Raw genomic sequence first — 19,814 nt, 5'->3', positions numbered from 1 at the left:
GTCATCGTCGAAGGGTGTACGTGTAGTGGCTGCAGCAGCAGAAGCAGCAGCCATTACATCTGCGTCCATGCGCTTCGCCTTGCGGCGGCGGTAAAGGAACCAGCCAAGGCCGGCTAGAAGTGCCACTGCAACAATGCCCACGGCAGCAAACGTGCCACCCACGGCACCACTGTCGTGCCAGTAGCTGCTGCCACCCGACTCCAAGCGTTCTCCTGGCATGGGTGTCGATGTGATAACAGATGTGCGAGTAGACGTGATAGCATGTCCGTTGATGGAAGTGACAAACTCGTCGTAGGAGGTCGAGGTATACAGCCCAGAGTCGCTCTGGCTGCTGACCTGCGACGGACTCGAACTCGGACCTCCGCCAGCTGCTGCACCACCGCCCGAGCTCGAACTAGGCGAATTGGTATCGCTGCTGCTGCTGGTAGGCCCCGAGTCGCTGCTGCTGGTAGGCCCCGAGTCGCTGCTGCTGGTAGGCCCCGAGTCGCTGCTGCTGGTAGGTCCCGAGTCGCTGCTGCTGGTAGGCCCCGAGTCGCTGCTGCTAGGAGACCCCGAGTCGCTGCTGCTAGGAGACCCCGAGTCGCTACTGCTGGTAGGCCCTGCATCGCTGCTGGTGCTCATGGCGCCGCCACCGCCACCACCGGTAGAAGAATTTTGGTTGTCGCTGGAACTCGATGAGGTGGGTCCAGAGTCACTGCTCGAGCTTGTTGAATTGTCGCCACCTTCGCTGCTAGTGTTGTTGTCATTATTGTCAGAGCTCGAAGAGGTAGGGGACGCACCCCCGCCCCCGCCGCCATTGTCACGGCTGGAGCTAGAGCTGCTGTCTCCCTGAGTGGACGTAGGGCGTTCGTTATCGCTGCTGCTACTGTCGCCGCCGCCGCCGCCGCCGCCGCCTCCTTGCGTGTTTTGAGTGGGACTTGGGTCATTACCGCGGCTCCTGCTACTGGAGCTAGTTGCGGAGCTTTGATCGCCACGAGATGTGCTGTTGTCGTCGTTCGAAGAGCTGGAATCACTGCCAGAAGATGAGGTCGAAGCCGATCGAGAGCGTGCGTGTCAGTCTTCTGAACCGTCAGATGAGGATAAGAACCGAAACGAAAGCACATAAACGGTTCCCATACCTCGTCGACTCAGTACATACCTTGTAGTTGGTTGGTCCATCGAGCTGCTACGACGAGTGCTTGAAGATGAAGACGTGTCAGAAGCTCTTCTAGTAGAAGCGCTTGAAGAGGAAGACGTATCAGACGCACTACGGGTAGGAGTGCCTGAGGAGGAAGACGTGTCAGAAGCGCTACTAGTAGAAGTGCTTGAAGAAGACGTGTCAGACGCACTAGAGCTCTGCTGCCTACTTCCAGAACTCGAAGTGCTAAGGCTCGATTCAGAGCGGGAACGGGAAGTTGACGAAGAGGAGGAGCGTGAGCTTTGCTCCACGTCTAGTGGTAAGACAAGGACGCCAAAGACTTACCCATCCAAATTCGTACCCACTTGCCAAAACTGTGGTTGGGAACCGACACAGCCTGCTTACCGGTGCCCCAGGCACTGCCTGCAGGACCCCGGAATTCCATACAGCCACGTGGTTGACAAAAAACAGGCGATACAGAACAAAGAATATTTTTAGCATGCATAGAACTGCATAGGTACAAAGGATGCGCAGCGAACCTAGCGCGACGGAACGCGTAGGGATACGATCTATAGCAAGCTACCGGCGCTTGTACAAGCAGGGCTTGAGAATCGAAGGGCCCCTGCGCACAAGCTCCTGGAGCACCACAGAGGCCTGCGCGTCTGTGCGCACGGACTGGGCCAACGCCAGCACGGGCGCCGATAGATCGAGTGGTGCAGCCGCCTGCGCCGTACGCGACTCGGTGCGCTTCGTAAACTTGAATAGGGCGAAGTAAGTGCTGTTCGTAGTGTCCTGCCAGTCCAGGTCAAACCCGAGTGCGCGCACCATATCTGTAAAGGGACGTACATCAGCTGTAGAGCTCAGCCGGCTCGTTACCTCTGCCACGATGAGCTCGCCCTGCGGCCGAAGGATCCGCCATGCTTCCGTGAGCATATCGACCCAGTTGGTGCCCATAAGACTGAGGCAGAACACCACAACATCTACCATCGCTGGCGACGGCCCCGTGTCCGTCCACACCAGGCCCAGAGGCGCTGTGGTGCCCGGAAGGGGCAGTGTGCCGACCGCGGCGGCATCGGCACCCCGCACCCAGCCGTCAGGGGTATCGACGAGGTCGTAGCTCAGAACGTGAAAGCCGTGTGGCGCCAATGTCCGCGCCAGCCCTGCCTCACCCGCTCCCATATCGACGATCAGGGCACCGGGGCTCTTAGCGGCGCGGACATCGTACGATCCCTTCTTGCCTTTCGCGCCGAGTAAAAGCTCTGCAATCCGGTCCACTGGGTTCTTGGGCCACTTGCGGACCTGCTGTCGGAAGCCGCTGTGGTACTCGTCAAAGAGTTGCGGCTCCTTCTGAATCATGGCCAGTGCATCCTGAGAGCTGTGGGTATATAAATGCTCGTTGATCGATCGAAACCGAGCCCCCTGCAGACTTGCGAGCATAGAAGACTGCAGTTGTGTGAGAGGTGCCTTGGAAGCAGCCAGAGTTGACGCAGGCGCCGCCGTCGTGGCGGGCGGCGCCGATGCTGGATCCTCTGCAGCCTGCGCTGCGACCCGCTGGCGCTTGTTCCACTTCTTGCGCTGGGCCTTGCTCATTCCTGGCGGTGCATGTGGCTCTGTGGCACCATTGCGCGCCTGAGCGGCTTGGATCTTGGCCTCTGCAGCAGCAAAGACATCAGGCGGTCGGGCAGCGCGTTTCTTCGAGGACACAGACGGGCGCTCATCCTCCTCTGAGCCCGAGTCCCCAGCAGTTGCTGTCACTGTGGCGCGCTCATGCTTCTTGTCTTTGGCAAAAGCGCCGAGCTTGGCGCGCAGCTTCTGGTCGGCAACACTAAACGATGGTGCGTGGCTGGACGTCGAGGCACCGACACCGAGCTTTGCCGGGCGACGACCTTCCGACACAGGCGCTGGGCTGGGAGTAGCGCCCGGCTGAGGGAGATGCGCCATAATTTTGTCTGCCAAAGAGGCGCGCTGCTCCTGCAGCTGCTCCTGCAGCGCCTTCAAGTCGACCGAGTCGCCTGCCATAAGGAACAACTTGAGTCGCTGGCACCACGACGTTGGTGATTAGTCAGCACACCCGGCCGCCGCGGCGTGTCGCAAGGCACGACGACTGTGTTCCACAGCATCGAGACGTCGCTGACTGATGGCGTCCGAAGAGCCTGGGCATAAGTCTGCCGACGCAGGCATGGAACAGGGGGTGCCTGCTGTGCCCAGTTCAGCTCCATCGCAGCCCAACTCAGCCTCCCAGGAGGGAAACCTACTAGGCATGGACACAGCTGTGCCCGAGTCACTGGCTAGCGAGCCGCCGGCGCCGGATCATGCGCCCGAGCAGGATGAGAGCGAATCTAAGCAGGGATTTCACGCAGAGACTGCACTAGAATACGCTTCCGAGTCGCCCTCCAAAGAGAAACCTGTGCGTGATGAAGAAGAGACGTCCCCCCAGCCTGTGCCCGCCCCGAATGAGGCAGCGGCGCCGGCAGCCGAGGTGCAGAATGCTGAAGTGGCGCCAGCAGAGACACTTGCACCGGTGGAGCGATCTAATGAGCACGCTTCTTCAGAGAACCGTGCGCCACTGGGTGACGCGACATCGACGGCCGACTCTGACCCGGTGCCTGTTTCTACGGAGGGCACCGAGGCGGGCTCTCTGCGGCCGAGTATGCAGACGGAGCCTGTGCAAGAGATTGGTGAGCGTGTGGTACAGCACTCGGCGTCCTCTGCGAGCAGTCTGAGCCGGGGCAGCGCCGTGTTTGTGTTGTCGGCTCTGGAAACCATTTCGTCGTCGAAAGAAGCACGGCGCAGTAAGCCGCTGAAAGAGAGCGCCGTGGCAGCCCTAGACATGGTCAAGGCGGCGACGTCGCCGGATTCCACCTCGTCTGTGCTGGACCCTCGCGTGGTGTTTGAGCCACTGCGCCTGGCATGCGAGACAAAGAGTGTGTCGCTGCAAGCGTCTGCGCTTGACTGCATAGCCAAACTGGTGAGCTATGCGTTCTTTGCGGAGGACGATCCGAACGAGTCGGCGCTTGCGGATCTGGTCGTTGATACGGTGTGCGACTGCTTTGGCGACCAGATGGACGAGCGAGTGTCGGTGCAGATCGTCAAGGCGTTGCTGGCGTGTGTGCTGTCCACGAGTATCCGTGTGCACCAGTCGAGCTTGCTCCGTGCGGTGCGCACGGTGTACAATATCTATCTCATGGCCCGCACTCCGTCGCACCAGGCAATTGCGCAGGGCGCGCTAAGCCAGATGGTCGGCCATGTGTTTAGCCGTGTGCCGCGCGCCGGCGGGACAAGCGAGGTGGTGGAGCCTGCGAACACGGAGCCTGTGACACTGCAGATGCTGGAGAGCCGGCATTCGCTGGATGCGGCGGAACGGGACGAGATGGCGCCGATCGATGCGCCAGACCTGCATGTGAAAGATGCGTTCTTGCTCCTGCGCGCGCTATGCAAGCTGTCCATGAAGCCACTGTCGTCCGAGAGCGAGCGCGACGTCAAATCGTACTCGATGCGCTCTAAGCTGCTGGCGCTGCGTACTGTACGGGGCGTGTTGCAGCAGCACATGGACGTGTTCACCGATGCAAGCGTGCAAATTGTGAGCACGACAAGCGGCGAACAGGCGACGTTTGTGCAGGCTGTGAAGCAGTACTTGTGCCTGTGCCTGTCGCGCAATGCCGTGAGCAGTGTGCTGCCGGTATTTAAGGAGAGTTGCGAGATATTCTGGCTGGTGCTCTCCGGTATGCGGACCAAGATGAAGAAGGAGATTGAGGTGCTGATGAACGAAATCTACCTGCCGATCCTCGAGATGCGCACGAGTCCACCGGCGCAAAAGTCGGTCCTGCTTGCGACGCTACAGCGGCTGTGTGTGGACCCGCAGGCGCTGGTAGAGGTGTACCTGAACTACGACTGTGACCGCACTGCGCTGGAGAATTTGTACGAGCGGTTGATGAATGTGATTTCGCGCCTGTCGCAGGCGCCGACGTCCGATGTGCCGCCCAGCGTGGATGAGCGTGACGGCGAATCGATCGATGTGCGGTTGAAGCGGCAGAGTCTCGACTGTCTGTGCAGCGTGTTGCACTCGCTGGTCGAGTGGATGGACCGCCTGATGGATGAGCCTGTATCCACGAGCGTGCCGGAAGCGGACGACGACGACACTGGCTCGCAGCCGAGTGCCGATCCTGCTGCGCCTGATGAGGACGACGATCCGGGGCGCTTTGAAAATGCCAAGCAGCGCAAGACGGTCCTGCTCGAGGCCATCCGCATGTTCAACTACAAGCCGAAGCGGGGCATTGCACAGCTGCTGGAGCACGGGTTCATTCGCAGTCGCGATCCGCGGGCAATTGCGCGCTTCCTCTTTTACGCGGACGGGCTGAGTAAGCGGTCCATTGGCGAGTACCTGGGCGAGGGCGACGCAGAGAACATTGCCGCGATGCATGCGTTTGTGGACCTGATGGACTTTCACGACATGCCGCTGACGACCGCGCTGCGGCGCTTCCTGCAGGCGTTCCGGCTGCCGGGTGAGGCACAGAAGATCGATCGGTACATGCTCAAGTTCGCGGAGCGCTATACGGAAGGAAACAAGACGGCATTTGCGAATGCGGACACGGCGTACAAGCTGGCGTACTCGGTGATTATGCTCAACACGGACGCGCACAACCCCCAAGTCAAGCACCGCATGACGCTGCAAGACTTTATCAAGAACAATGCGGGGCTGGACGACGACAAGGATCTGCCGGAAGAGTACCTACGTGCGATCTACGACGAGATCCAGAAGAACGAGATCAAGCTGCATGGCGAGGAGGCGCCGGCCATGCCGCCGTCCACGGGCCTCGCGGGCGCGATTGCCACGGTCGGCCGCGACCTGCAGCACGAGGCGTACGTGCTGCAGACGCAGGGCATGGCGAACCGGACGGAGGTGCTGTTCCGCACGATGCTGCATGCGCAGCAGCGCCGCGGCGTGCACCGCGCGCTCGCGGACCGGTACTTTAGTGCGTCGCATATGGAGCATGTCAAGCCCATGTTTGAGGTCGCGTGGATGTCGTTCTTGGCGGGCATTTCGGCGCCGCTGCAGGACAGCAACGAGCCCGAGACGATCCGCACGGCGCTGCAGGGCTTCAAGGATGCGATCAAGATTGTGTGTTTCTTCGGCCTGGAGCTCGAGCGCAATGCATTTATCACGACGCTCGGCAAGTTTACGTTCCTGAACAACCTAGGCGAGATGCGCAGCAAGAACGTGGCGACCATCGAGACACTGCTGGACATTGCGCACACCGAGGGCAACTTTTTGCAGGGCAGCTGGCGCGAGATCCTGACGTGTGTGAGCCAGTTGGAGCGCTTCCAGCTGATCAGCGGTGGCGTCGACGAGCGCATGCTGCCCGAGCTGGGCCGCCGCCCTTCGGCGGGTGCGCCGCGCGGCGTGTTACTGCCGCGTGAGGATGTGGTGCAGCAGGGTGTGTCGAGCGAGATTACTGTGCGTGCGGACCATGTGTTTGCCGCAACGCCGCAGCTGAGCGGCGAGGCGATCGTCGAATTTGTGCAGTCGCTATGCGACGTGTCCTGGGAGGAGATCCAGAGCTCCGGCATGTCGGACAACCCCCGGCTGTTCTCGCTGCAGAAGGTCGTGGAGATCTCCTACTATAATATGGGGCGCATTCGCATGGAGTGGTCTCGCCTGTGGGCAATCCTCGGCGAGCACTTCAACCAGGTGTGCTGCCACCCGAACCCCGCGGTGAGCGCGTTCGCTCTCGACTCGCTGCGGCAGCTCGCGACCAAGTTTTTCGAAAAGGAGGAGCTCCTCCACTTTTCGTTCCAAAAGGACTTCCTCAAGCCGTTTGAGTATGTGATGCGGCGCAACCGCGACGTGGCGGCGAAGGAGATGGTGCTGCAATGCCTCGACCAGATGATGCAGGGCCGTGCGGAGCGTATCCGCTCCGGCTGGACGACGATGCTGGGCGTGCTGGGCGTCGCGGCCAGTGCGCCAGAGCGTATTGCGCTGTACGCATTTGACCTCGCGCAGCGCGTACACCACACACACATGGCTGCGATCCTCGCGAACGGGTGCTTGGCGGAGCTGTGTGTGTGCCTCGCGCACTTTGGCAAGGGCTCAAACCAGCGTGTGAGTCTGCCGGCCACCGAGCTGCTGCCCTCGGTTGTGCCGGAGGACAGTGCGTCGATGGAGCTGTGGCTCCCGATGCTGTTTGCGCTGTACGACATTCTCATGACGGGCGACGATCTCGAGGTGCGCCGCGTCGCGCTTGATGCGCTGTTCGCGACGCTGACCAAGCATGGTGCCTCGTTCCCGACGTCGTTCTGGGATGCCGTGTGCAACGATGTGCTGTTCCCCATCTTCAACGTGCTGCGGAACCGCTCAGACGTGACTCGCTTCTCGACGCAGGAGGACATGAGTGTGTGGCTCTCAACAACGATGATCCAGGCGCTGCGGCGGCTAGTGGCGCTGTGGGCGGTGTACTTTGACACGCTGAAGCCGCGCCTCCCGGGCTTGCTCGAGCTGCTGTGTGCGTGTATCTGCCAGGAAAACGACACGCTTGCGCGCATCGGCACCGCATGCCTGCAGCAGCTGCTCGTCGAGAACATTGCGCACATGGACCTGGTCGGCTGGCAGCAGGTCACCGATGCGTTCCTGCGCCTGTTCCGTGCGACGACCGCGTCGCAGGTGTTTGATCCCATGCTGTCGTCGCCGGAGAGCACCGTGTCGCCGGCCGAGCGGCGCCAGGCATTCAAGCATATTATCGTCAAGTGTGTGCTGCAGCTCCTGCTTATTGAGACGGCCAACGAGCTGCTACGGAACGCACGCGTGTACGAGGCGGTGCCTATCGCCCAGCTGCTGCGGCTAACTGCCGCTCTGGAGGACAGCTACCGCTTCTCGCGGCGCTTCAACGCGGACCGCGAGCTGCGCACGGCGCTGTGGAAGGTCGGGTTCATGAAGCAGCTGCCGAACCTGCTGAAGCAGGAGAGCACGTCGGCTTCGACGCTCGTGTATGTGTACCTGCGCATGCACAGCGACAGCCGCCCAGGCGTCGATGTGCACCGCCGCGAGGTGAGCGACCGGTTCCTCCCGCTGGCGGAGGAGATCATCACGGGGTACCTGCCGCTCGACAATGAGACGCAGGCACGCAACATTGCCGCGTGGACACCTGTGGTTGCGCAGGTCGTACAGGGCCTGGCGGACATGTACGAGGCGGATCCCGACGCGCAAAAGGCCGCTACGCCCACGTTCTTCCTGCTCGTCGTGGAGCTGCTCGACAAGATCACGCTGGCGCCAACGCTGGCGATGCCGCTGCGCCGCTACCTCACAGCGGTCGGCACGGCCCATGGCTTTGTGGACCTTGCCGCAGCGGCCGAGCGTGAGCGTGCACGCGAAGAGGCGCGCCTGGATATGATGCGCGCGACGCCGCTAGGCCGCGCCGACCAGTCGCAGACGGATTTGCGGCAGGTCGCACTGGCGAACCATTCGGTCGAGGCACTCTCGCCACCGTAGACGTACAGCTATCTACTACGCATACGAGTCGACGAGCGCGTCGCGCAGCTGGTTCACGACTGCACCGGCCTCCTGGCCCTGCAGGCGGAACGTCGACTCAATCACGCTCAGCTCGGTGGCCGTCGTGTCGAGACCGACGAACGCCGCCCAGTCGTTGACAAGGAGGCCTGCGCCGACCAGCTCCGAGCCGCGGTTGACAGTGCCCGCGACAAGCGGCACCTGCAGCAGCGACGAAAGTTCGTCCTGGTCCTGCATCGATGTTTTGGGGTGCACCAGCGCACCCTGGTTCGACAGCGCGGCGTACGAGCCGACAAGCACATGGTCGCCGACCGTCTGCCGGAACACCTCGACACGGAGCACATCCGCAATGATTTCCTCCGTCTCGCGGTCCAGGTCAGGATGCACAATCGCGACATAGTCTGGGTAAGTGGGCCCCACGTACCGTTGCAGGCAATGACATTGCCCAGCGCACTGAGGCGCTCCTCCACGCGCTGGATCGCCACCTCGTCCGGCAGGCTATTCCGCAGGTGCTGCAGCTCTTGGTCTGTGGTGGACATGGGCACAAGCAGGCCGTGGCGGTTGCCCACCGTCAGCCGGCCCACCAGGCGCGTGCCTGCAATGGTGCAGTGCACCACAGGTATCAAGTCACCGAGCTCCGCCTCGAACGTCGAATAAAAGTTCGCCGAGCCACCGACGGTGACCAGGCAGTACGAGTTGGTCAGGCGTGCAAACACGCCAATCTCTGACGAATTCTCAAACTGGCAACGGACGGCCATGGTCGTCCCAGTGGCTGGTCCGCCGCCACCGCGCGCCACCTTTTTTCGCCGCTGACTCAGCGTCGGTCGTCGCCGGGCGCGCCCGCCCCTTCGCCGTTGCCCACCATGGATCGTGCGTGCGCCATGGCTGACCCAGTGACCTCGCTTTCGTCGTCGGAGCAGATGCAGATGCAGCGCATCATTGAGCAGAAGCAGATGAAGGACTTTATGAACCTGTACTCGGGCCTCGTCCAGCGCTGCTTCGACGGATGCATTCACGACTTTACCTCGCGTGCGCTCACGACCAAGGAGACCACGTGTGTCGCGAACTGCACCCAAAAGTTCCTCAAGCACTCGGAACGCGTTGGTGCGCGATTCGCCGAGGAAAAGTACGTGGACACGACTTACCCAGTGCGCGTCTCATGGGCCAGCAACCGCAGTAGGTAGCCGCACGCGCGCGCGGCTGGACGTGGCCCCAGCGCACCGCGCTCCATAGCCTCGGCACGACGCACGCCGGCCGGCGGCCGCGCCAGCGGCGCCTGGCTGCCCGCCGGGCGACGACGTCCCTCCACACCACCACCATCCTCACCGAGCCATGGCGGCCGTGCCGGAGGCCGCACCGGCCCTGCCGCACGCGCGCCGCGACCGCGCGCGCGAGACGACGCAGCGCCTGGGCCATACCACCGACGACGCAGAGGCGTATGAGCTACAAGAGACAGCGCCTGGCGCGCCTACACTAGCGGACGCCGGTTTCGATCCGCTCACCGTCGGCGAGCATGTGTGGATGATCGCGTCCGTCATCGTCGTTCTCGGCATCACTTGCTTGGGGCTCCTGATGAGCTTGCGCGTGTAGCGACGGAGCCACCGTCTCGTAGGACGTAGCGACACGTGACTCCTTCCTCCATCACGATGCCATCGCCGCCCGCGCACGCGCAAGGCGCGCCGGCGTGGCTCGCTGACGCGGTGCAGGCAACGAGCGATGCATCTGCATGCTGCGTGCGCTTGCGCGAGGCGTGGTCGCACGACGCCGTCGAGGCGCGCGCGGCTATCTTTGCCCTGCTGCGCGCGCAGATCCAAGCGCCGAGCGTGGCCGCCGCGCACATTGCGCAGGCCCTGCATACCGGCGAGCCCGCGTGTGCAGACGCCATCGCCGATACTCTGTGGGCCCTCGACTGGGAGTACGAGGCGCGCGCCGAGTCGTCCGGCGCCCTGCCCCTCGACACGGCGCGCGCGCGCCTCGCCGAGCTCGTGTGCGCGGGCCTCGCTCTGGGCCTGTGGACGCGCGAGCAAGTGAGCCTGCGCCTGGACGCGCCGCTGCTGGGTGCAGCGCACGTCGTGGACCCCGCCGTGTTCCATCGGCGCGGCATCCAGATCCGCACGGCCAGCTTCTTCAAGCAGACCAAGTACAACCTCCTGCGCGAGGAGAGCGAGGGCTATGCGTCTGTGCTGGTCGCGCTCCTCACACACAGCGCGCCGCCCCTTGAGGTGGACGCACACGGCGCCGTGCAAGCGAGCGCCACAGACGCAGAGCTCGACGCGCACGCCGACGCCCTCCTGCAGCGTCTGTGGGCCCTGATCGGGTACTTTGCCCTGGATGCGAGCCGCGTACTCGACCTGCTGCTCGCCGTGTTCACGAAGCATGTGGCGCACCAGCACCCCTTCTACGTGCGCGTTCTCGCGCGCGGTCGGTGGGGTGCGCCGCGCCTCGCGCAGGTGCTGGGCCAGCAGCTCGCGTACTATGCGCAGCCGGACACCCGCGACGATGCACCGGAAGAGCTGTTCCTCGTGCTTGCCCTGCTCGTGCGCGCCGGCCTCGTTGCGTGGCCCGAGATGTACCCTTATCTGGCGCCAGACGATACCATGGCGCGCCTGCAGAGCGCGTACGAAGAGGCCCTCGCTGCGCAAGGCGCGGCGGGCGCAAATGCACTCACGATGGCCGCGCCGCTCGTCGACGATGACGCGCCGGCCGAGGCACAGGCTGCGCCCGCCGCGCCCGCCGCGCCCGCCGCGCGGGCAGCGGCGCCGTGTGCGCACGCGCCGATGGCCGTACGTGCGATGCTTGCGTGCGGCCTGCTTGAGCCGGTGCAGCCGTTCCTCGCGCAGCACCCGTGGGTGCTGGGCGCGTTCCCGAGCGTGACGCGTGCATACCTGCGCCTCGTGTGGCACCGTCTCGCGCCGGCGCTCGAGCGCATCGCGCTGCCGACGCCGCGTGTGCCGTCCGTGCACCGCGTGCCTGTGCTCACTGTGTATGCGCCCGAGCCGCGGCCGAGCGCAACGCACACGTTTGTGTTTTGCGTTGGCGACTGGGCCGCGCATCTGACGCCCGAGACGGACGCCGCGGCGGTGCTGCCGATGCTCGCGCCGGTGGGCGTGCATATCGCGCAGGACGCGCGCCTCCTGCAGGTGCTGTGCCGCTTCGCCGCGCAGGCGATGGACCGCGCACCGTGGATGCAGCTGCTGCGCACGCAGGTCCTGCCCGCCGTCGCGCTTGCGGAGGCGGGCGCGCCGCTCCTGTACGAGCTGTGGGCGTGTGTGCAGACGCTGAGTTACCCCGAGCGGTATGCACTGTACGGCGAGTGGAAGCACCGCGCGTTTCAGCGGCGCGAGCTGCGGGCGGCCAAGGCGGCGACGGAGCGCGAGGCGCGTGGAATCCTGCGGCGCGTGAGTGCGGACAATGTGCGCGCGAGCGGGCGGAGCCTGGCGAAGGCTGCACACACGAACCCGACTGTGTTTTTCGACGTGGTGCTGCACCAGGTGCAGTCGTACGACAACCTCATCGAGCCGGTCGTCGATGCGGCCAAGTACCTGACGCCGCTCGAGTACGATGTGTGCTCGTACGCGCTGCTCGAGGCGCTCGCGAACCCCGCGCGCGCGCGCATCAAGTCAGACGGCACACACGCGAGCCTGTGGCTCAAGAGTCTCGCGTCGTTTGCCGGCGCGTTCTTCCGCAAGTATGCGGTGATGGACTGCACGCCGGTGCTGCAGTACCTGGTGAACCAGCTGCAGCAGGGGCATGGGAACGACTTGATTGTGCTCTCGGAGCTTGTGCTCAAGATGGCCGGTATCGAGCCGGTCGGCGAGCTGTCCGACGCGCAGACTGCCGCGCTCAGCGGCGGTCCCCTGCTGCAGGGCGAGGCGATGCTCACGCTGATTGCCGCGCCGAGCCCGACGGCCGCGCTCCTGGCGCGCAATGCGTTCAAGAAGGCGGGCTCGCGCTTACACCGCACGCTCGTGCAGTCGCGTCTCGCGCTCGCCCTCCTCGTGCTCATGGCGCAGCATCGGCAGCGGTGCGTGTTTGAGACGGAGGCGCATATCAAGTCGCTGAGCAGTGCGTACGACACGGTGCAGTCGTACCTGTTCCAATATGCCCACTTTCTTGCGGCGCAAGGGGCGCAGGCGTATGCAGAGCTTGTGCCGTCGCCTGCCGAGTGGGTCCGGCGCTTCGGCGTGGATGTCCCCATGGCCTTCCACCTGGCGCGCCCCAAGCTGGCGTGGGCGATGCAGGCCGCGGCGGAGCCCATGCAGGTCGAGCCGTCCGCGGCCGGGGACGCGGCCGAGCCATGGCACGCCGCGCTGGCCCCGACGATCGCGAGCATCGGCGAGGCACTACCGCCCGACGCTCTCTCCGAGGTCGGCGCCGCGTTCTTCACCACGTTTTGGCAGCTCGCGCTCTCGGACATTACGGTGCCGATGGAGCGGTACCAGCAAGAGATGGCGCGCCTGGGGCAGGCGCTGCGCGACGTGGATGGCGCCGCCGACCTGTCCGAGAGTCTGAAAAAGTCGGCGCGTGTGCGTCTGCAGGAAAATGTCGCGCAGCTCACCGCGGAGCTCAAGGCGCAGACGCTCTCGCACCAAGCGACGCGCCGGCGCCTGCAGGCCGAGCGGGACCACTGGTTCGCGCCTGACGTGGACCGCGGACGCCTCGCGCAGCAGATTGTCGCGCAGTGCCTGCATCCCCGGGCCCGACTGTCCGCGACGGACGCCCTGTTTGCGGCGCGGTTCCTGCGGATGCTCCACACGCTGCAGACGCCGCACCTGCCGACACTCGCTGTGTACGACGTGGTGCTGTGCCAGCATGTGGCGCCGACGCTGTTTGCGGCGACAGAGAACGAGGCGCGCAATTATGCGCGCTTCCTGCACGGTGTACTGGGCGATGTCGATGCGTGGCTCGAGCGGGAGACCTACGAGAAGGACGCGGCCGCGCACATGCACCTCGGCTGGCAGGGACACCGCGGCCTGCCCGGGCGGCCAACGGAGGAGCCGCTCTCGCACGCGGCCTTCAAGGCCACGGTGCTGCGGTGGCACACCCAGCTGTACGAAGCGTTCCTCGCATGCTTTGGAAGCGAATACATGCGCATGCGCAATGCGATCGTGGTGCTGAACCGCCTCTCGGCGTACTTCCCACGCCTGGACGCGCATGGCCAGGCGCTGCTACAGGCGGTCGAGCGCGTGTCGCAGAGCGACCCGCGCGGCGACCTCAAGGTGCTGGCGCATGGGCTTGCTGCGACGCTCAAGAAGCAAAGTGCGTCGTGGGTCGACGTGCGCTTTTTCCGCCGCCTCACGCGCGAGGAGCGCGCGGCCGAGGCGCAGGCCAGAGCCGAGGCGGACGCGCAGGCGCGGGCCCAGGAGGAGGCGCGCCTGCAGCAGGAGCGTGAGCGCGCCGAGCAGGAGCGCCAGCGCGCCGAGCAAGAGCGCCTTGCGAAGGACAAGGCCGAGGCGGCCGCACGGCAGCGGGTCGAGGCGGCGCGGGAGGAGGCGCAGCGCACGCGCAAGGCCAAGGAGCAGGGCACGCCCAAAGGCAAGGCGGAGCGCAAAGACGAGCCGCGCGAGCTGCAGATGCGGGGCGCCGGCGAAGGACGCACGAAACCGACGCGCAGCGAGCGAAAGCGCGAGCGCGAAGAGCGGGCCGAGCGGGCCGAGCGGGCCGATCGCGACGACCGCGGCGCAGAGCGGGGCGGTCGCGATGACCGCGTGGCGGAGCGGGGCGGCCGCGATGACCGCGTGGCGGAGCGGGGCGGCCGCGATGACCGCGTGGCAGAGCGGGGCAGTCGCGATCCGCCCAATGACCGGGATCGCGCAGGTCGCGGCGACCGCGACCGCCGTGGCCAAGGACACTGGGACCGAGGCTATGAACGCGCACGCGACGACCGGCGGCCCAAGGCGGACGACCGCATCGAAACGAATGCGCAGTGGCAGCGCCGCGGCGAGAGCGATGCGCACGACGAGCAGCACGGGCGGAAGCGATCGCTCGCTGACCGCCTGCACAACACCGACGGTGCGGCGCACGACACGGTACGTACGACATACTTACGCAGCCACCGTCCGATGCCCCTGACAATAAGCGCATGCGCAAGGACCGCACGCCGCAGCGCCAGCGCCACGCCGAGGAGCAGCGCGACGCCCCGGGATGGAGAGAGCGCGAGCGGCCCGCGCGCAGCTGGGGCCGGGAGCGGCCAAGCGATGTGCCACGGGAGCACCGCGAGCGCGACCGCCGCAAGCGGCGAGCGGGCGGCGACTAGATAGACCTTGGAGCTACGCACAGCTACCGCGCTTCGAAATGCAGCTGCGTGTGAGAACGCAGTACGTACCATATTTTTCGTGCGCTTTTTGTACATGATGCGGTGACCACACTCGCGGCACCGGATTGGCTCGCGCGCGCGGATCTCGTTGATAGCCGAGCAGTCTGGCGTGAGTCACGCAGCGTACCTGCACAGATATACTCGACTGCAGGCTGGCGCAGCCCCGCGCCGATAGGCACAGCCCCGCCCGGACGCGCCGCGTAGCTCATAGTGGAAGGCGACGAAAAAGGCCGGGGCGGGTCTCGTGACTACACACCGCCGGCCGGGGGCCTCCACGGCCGTCGACGAGCTCGTGGCGCCGTGCGGCATGGACGGCCTCCTCATCGTGGGGCGCTCCGGCAAGCCCATTGTACTCTCGCGTTTCCGACACTCGCGTCCTGTATACCCGCTGCTGCATGCAGACTACCTGCGCGACCTCGTGGCTACGATCCAGGCGAATCCACACGCCATGCCCCTCGGCGAGGACGCCGGCGTGATGGCGTCGGACCGGGATCTGCCCCCTATTCTACCGGTCCCCGTCGCCGACGCAGCATGGGAGGAGGGAACAGAGGATACGTCGGACGAACACGACAGTGACACCACCGACGCACCCAGTCTGCCGGCCGAGGCGACTGAATGGTCCGAGGCGGCGCGCCCGCGCAGCCCGAGCGGGTCTGAGGAGCTGGAGGGCGGCTCGGTTCTGTGCCACATCAGGGTCGGTGAGCTGCGCTTTCTGTGCCCTGTATCGCGTGAAAGTACGTTGGATACGCTGACCCAGTCAACCCACTTGTGCCCCTGGCCTTCCTGCGCAAGGTCGTGCATGTGCTGCAAGAGTACCTGGTCGGCAGCACGAACCCGGAGCTGCTGACGGAGGAGGTCCTGTGCGAGCACTTTGACGTCGTCTACCAGCTGATCGAGGAGATGCTCGACGGCGAGGGCCACGTCCTTCTTACCGAAGTCAATGCCCTGAAAGACATTGTGCTGCCCCCCAGCTGGCTGGACAAGCTCATCCAGACGGTCGGACTCGATGCGTCCGCAGACCGGGGGCGCACGTCGCTCACGTCGCCCGTGCCCTGGCGTAGGCCCAACAGCAAGTACTCGAAGAACGAGGTGTACATGGACCTTTTCGAAACCCTATCCGGCATCGTGAGCGCGGACGGCTCGCCCGTCGCCCTCGATCTTTGGGGCCGCATGGAATGCACCGCCCACCTAAGCGGCCTGCCTGAGCTGCTCATCTCGCTCAATGCGCCCGAGCTCGTGGAGAACGCAGCGTGGCACCCCTGCATCCGCCGCGCCGTCTGGACCGAGCAGAAGAAACTGAGCTGCGTGCCACCCGACGGCCACTGCGAGCTGGGCACCTACCACTTACGGGCCTCCCGTGCCGCAGGCACATCCGTGCGAGGAGAACCGTCCATCGCACACTTGCAGCAGGCACTGCCCCTGTCCGTGCACACGTCGCTGCAGCCGTGGGATGCAGCGCAGGGCGGGCTCCCTTTCACCGTCACCCTCGAGCCCACCCTCTCGTCCGCGCATACGCTAGAGGATGTCTACATTGAATGGAGGCTCGGCGAGCACGTCCATGGCGTGGACGCGGCAGCACAGCTACAGGGCCTGTCATCCAAGGCATCTGTGTCCTCCGACATTGGCACCATTCCCCATGCCGCAGGTGCCCCAGGCTCCATGATCTATGACCGCAAGCACCAGCTCCTGCGCTGGACCATCCCGCGCCTGGTGCCCACTCACAAGACCGTCCTTCGAGGCACCATCCTCGCGTCCCAGGCTTGCCGGCCTCTGTACGCCCTGCAGGTTCGCTTTACTATCGTGGGTCTCTCTCTCTCTGGCATGCGCATCAGCTCCATTCAGCTCGAGCACGAAGCCTACACGCCCACCAAGAGCGCCCGCACGCTACTGACCGGCCAGCTGGAGTGGCGCTGTCGGTCGCCCGGATACCCTCCACTAAATTAGGGCCCTTTTCTACCTGCGCCACAGTGGGCGTCCAAGTCCCGATCTAGGCGGGCGAGTCGCGCTTCCGTAGCTCGTAGCACGCGGACTCGCCGCTCCTCCCGCTCCTCGTCGTTTGTGGGCATGTCGCCAGGATCATACATGGGCGACGAGGTCAGCATATGAGCCCCACGTAAACGGTCGCTCTCGAAAGCCTCTACTTCTCGATTCAGTTGCGAGTTGAGGACCTTGAACTCAGGGGGATGATCGGAAATCTGCATCAGAATACTAGGCGTACCTCATTGTGGGCCAGCTCGTGCACGAGGACGCGACGCGTCGTCTTGTAGTCGCGCATCCCATCGGCCGCATCCGTCCTGATCCGCAGCAGGATACGCTGTCCCTTGTTTTCGTTGAGTCCAAGGAGGTCAGGATTTTCATGGGGAAGAAGCTCCGTGAGAACGCCCACCTGGTATCCATGTGTCCGGCACACATGCAGGATGGCCGGGTCCGAAGCGAGTCGCTCGAGATAGCGCACGACCTGATCGTGGACGTCACTCGACGGCGGTGTGGATGGATGCGCCTCGCATCGCCCAAACACAGGAGGAAGAGGCTGGCTCGTGTTTCTCGGCTTGGCATCTTTTAGCAAGCTGGGGTGCAGGCGCCTCGGCTGGTGCAGGCGCCGGGCCTGTGCATCGTTTTGTTGGATCTGCTCCACCTCGGAATCCACAGCACCCACCACGGTCATACGCAGCGGCCCACGCAGACCAAGCTCTTCCATCGTCGTCGATCCCGCTGTCCCGGATCGCAGCGCTTGGGCGATACGCTGCGACGCCACCGGCACTAAGAGCTTTTGATTCGCTGGCCGCACATCTGTCCGCGCGTGCACCTCCTGCTGTACATCTAGCAGGGTTGCCTTGGGAGGAACACGAATTTCATAGATCGTACCTCGATGCTGTATCGTTATGTGCATACACGCGTCATCGGTGCGCATACAGGGTCGTGTTTAATGAACGCGTAGTCGACGGCCGATCGCTGACGTCATGCCAAGCTTCGTGACGTCCGTGCTCAAGTAAACTCCACAAGTAGGAACGTGCGCCATGTGATTCTAAACGAGGCCACTGGTCGGCAGGCACGAACGCCCAAAAATCGGACGAACTTCTACCAATATGGGGTCATTGGATCTCAAACTCTACGAGGACATTGCCTTTGACAAGCGCGCAGGGCTCGTAGATGTCCCATAAATGAAGCCGAAAGAACAAAGACCCTTTCAGACGCCTGCTTCTGCACTGTCCTGTCAACTTCGCGCCCTCTTGGCAACTAGCAGCTTTCAGGCCCGACAGCTACACTCATGAAAGTGAATACAGTGGTTATTGCCATTGCATTAGTCCTTGCGTCATCCATCGATGCGGAGTCTATGGTGCGCCGTCGTCCTCACCGAGACATCGCGGCGCACCGCAGAAGCTTGGACAGTCGCAACATCATTCATGATCTCGAGATGGAAGGCGCGTCCTTCCTGGATTCGTTCCGTCACAACTCGATCAGCCCATCACCCTCGACTGATGCGTCGGACTCGTCATCGTCGTCCTCGACGGCAATGATGCAGTCATCTATCGCGACAGCCTCTTCGTCACCATCGTCCCACTCTCCGGCTGCGACCTGGGGACCCTCATCTACTTCGGCATCCGCACCAGCGAGCCATGCCTCGGCCTCTACGCACAGCCACTCGAGCTCGCAAGCGCCCTCCAGCTCCAGCTCGGGTCATTCCCAGTTTGACTGGTTCAGGGGCCTGCTGGGCGGAAACAACAATGAAAACGGGCGTTCCGGCCTAGCCTTCAACTTTGGGCCCTTTGGCTCCTCTTCCAGGAACCCGCTAGCCTCCAAGCCCAAGCTGGGTCTTGCTTGGCCCAATGGCGACAGTATGAACATCTCCAACTTCCTTACATCGAAGGTATCTTGGTACTACACTTGGTCGCCTACTCCTAGTATGAAGAACCCTCCTTCGAATATTACTTTTTGCCCCATGCTCTGGGGACACAAACATGTGAACTCGTTCCGTAAAAATGTGCTGGACAACCCCGACGCCGAGCAGAATCGTGATAAATGCATTCTGGCTATGAACGAGGTCAACCAGAAAGGCCAGGCCGACATGAGCGTGAGCGATGCCTGCAATCTTATGCGTGAAAATATCGTGCCTCTCAAGCAGGACCACGACTTTTACGTGGTTGCGCCCTCTACAACTAATGCCCCAAGCGGCAAGAAATGGATGAACAATTTCCGTCAGCAATGCTCGGATGTCTGGGACTCCATTGACGCCATGTCCGTCCACTACTACGATACCAATGTAACTGCCTTCAAGGAATACGTGCAAGACTGGCATGAGACGTACGACAAGCCTATCTGGGTGACAGAGTACGCCTGCCAGAACTTCAACGGTGGCCAACAGTGTTCTGACCTGGAAACATTCCTTTTCCACAAGGAAATGTCGTCTTGGTTTGACCAACAGAGCTTTGTGGAAGCATATGCGCCCTTTGGTGTTATGCAACAAATGCAGGGTGTGAACCCGAATAACCAGTTGACGAGCAACGGATCGCCAAACATATTGTTTGACGCAATCGCATCGCGCTGACGGGCTCGCAGGTCGAGCACTACCGGGCCGAGTATTCCAAAGCATACCTGGATAGAATTTTCTATATGTTCCATGATATTATATACCGTAGATTAAGAGTAAGGATTTGAACGGCTATCTGGTCTTACCGTCTTCTCCACCACGAAACCGTGTGCCTATTTTTAGTCATATTTCGTAGTCTACGCATATGCAACCCAGCTTTGTTGTGTCACAATCATTGTGGTCTTTTACGCTTCCATGTCAATCGGCTGTCAATCAAGTATCGTGTTCACTAATTGACCTGTTGAAATACCAGTCATTTTTATCGCCTCTTTCAGTACAGCCATCTATGAAA

The 19,814-nt window shown here is 63.2% G+C and overlaps 7 protein-coding genes and 2 pseudogenes across 9 annotated transcripts; 6 read left to right on the top strand and 3 right to left on the bottom strand.

Moving 5' to 3' along the window:
- Positions 1 to 1,696: 1,696 nt before the first annotated feature.
- MSY001_1252 (uncharacterized protein) lies at positions 1,697 to 3,136 on the bottom strand (the record flags this gene model as incomplete). Its single annotated transcript, XM_018886366.1, has 1 exon — positions 1,697 to 3,136. One exon carries the CDS (start codon positions 3,134 to 3,136, stop codon positions 1,697 to 1,699), a length of 1,440 nt encoding a protein of 479 aa, XP_018739847.1.
- Positions 3,137 to 3,377: 241 nt separating this feature from the next.
- On the top strand, positions 3,378 to 8,600 carry MSY001_1251 (uncharacterized protein; the record flags this gene model as incomplete). The annotated part of the gene is made up of 1 exon (XM_018886365.1): positions 3,378 to 8,600. The coding sequence occupies one exon, from the start codon at positions 3,378 to 3,380 to the stop codon at positions 8,598 to 8,600; it is 5,223 nt and encodes a 1,740-aa protein (XP_018739846.1).
- A 15-nt stretch (positions 8,601 to 8,615) lies between these two features.
- On the bottom strand, positions 8,616 to 9,376 carry MSY001_1250 (uncharacterized protein; the record flags this gene model as incomplete). Its single annotated transcript, XM_018886364.1, has 2 exons — positions 8,616 to 9,019; positions 9,043 to 9,376. The coding sequence occupies 2 exons, from the start codon at positions 9,374 to 9,376 to the stop codon at positions 8,616 to 8,618; spliced, it is 738 nt and encodes a 245-aa protein (XP_018739845.1).
- A 123-nt stretch (positions 9,377 to 9,499) lies between these two features.
- Positions 9,500 to 9,798, top strand: MSY001_1249 (uncharacterized protein; the record flags this gene model as incomplete). The annotated part of the gene is made up of 2 exons (XM_018886363.1): positions 9,500 to 9,744; positions 9,768 to 9,798. 2 exons carry the CDS (start codon positions 9,500 to 9,502, stop codon positions 9,796 to 9,798), a joined length of 276 nt encoding a protein of 91 aa, XP_018739844.1.
- Positions 9,799 to 10,264: 466 nt separating this feature from the next.
- Positions 10,265 to 13,840, top strand: MSY001_1248 (annotated as a pseudogene). The gene has a single exon. A coding segment is annotated over exon 1 (3,576 nt).
- A 219-nt stretch (positions 13,841 to 14,059) lies between these two features.
- On the top strand, positions 14,060 to 14,874 carry MSY001_1247 (annotated as a pseudogene). Its single transcript has 2 exons — positions 14,060 to 14,647; positions 14,671 to 14,874. Coding segments are annotated over exons 1-2 (792 nt in total).
- A 508-nt stretch (positions 14,875 to 15,382) lies between these two features.
- Positions 15,383 to 16,878, top strand: MSY001_1246 (uncharacterized protein; the record flags this gene model as incomplete). Its single annotated transcript, XM_018886362.1, has 2 exons — positions 15,383 to 15,668; positions 15,692 to 16,878. The coding sequence occupies 2 exons, from the start codon at positions 15,383 to 15,385 to the stop codon at positions 16,876 to 16,878; spliced, it is 1,473 nt and encodes a 490-aa protein (XP_018739843.1).
- A 256-nt stretch (positions 16,879 to 17,134) lies between these two features.
- MSY001_1245 (uncharacterized protein) lies at positions 17,135 to 17,824 on the bottom strand (the record flags this gene model as incomplete). Its single annotated transcript, XM_018886361.1, has 1 exon — positions 17,135 to 17,824. One exon carries the CDS (start codon positions 17,822 to 17,824, stop codon positions 17,135 to 17,137), a length of 690 nt encoding a protein of 229 aa, XP_018739842.1.
- Positions 17,825 to 18,761: 937 nt separating this feature from the next.
- Positions 18,762 to 19,480, top strand: MSY001_1244 (uncharacterized protein; the record flags this gene model as incomplete). Its single annotated transcript, XM_018886359.1, has 2 exons — positions 18,762 to 18,770; positions 18,803 to 19,480. The coding sequence occupies 2 exons, from the start codon at positions 18,762 to 18,764 to the stop codon at positions 19,478 to 19,480; spliced, it is 687 nt and encodes a 228-aa protein (XP_018739841.1).
- Positions 19,481 to 19,814: the final 334 nt, after the last annotated feature.

Source organism: Malassezia sympodialis, genomic scaffold (genome assembly GCF_000349305.1).
Source record: "Malassezia sympodialis ATCC 42132 genomic scaffold, msy_sf_5, whole genome shotgun sequence".
In the NCBI taxonomy this organism is placed as follows: domain Eukaryota; kingdom Fungi; phylum Basidiomycota; class Malasseziomycetes; order Malasseziales; family Malasseziaceae; genus Malassezia; species Malassezia sympodialis.
The sequence above is the reverse complement of the archived record's forward strand: the minus strand, read 5'-3'. Positions and strand labels throughout refer to the sequence as shown.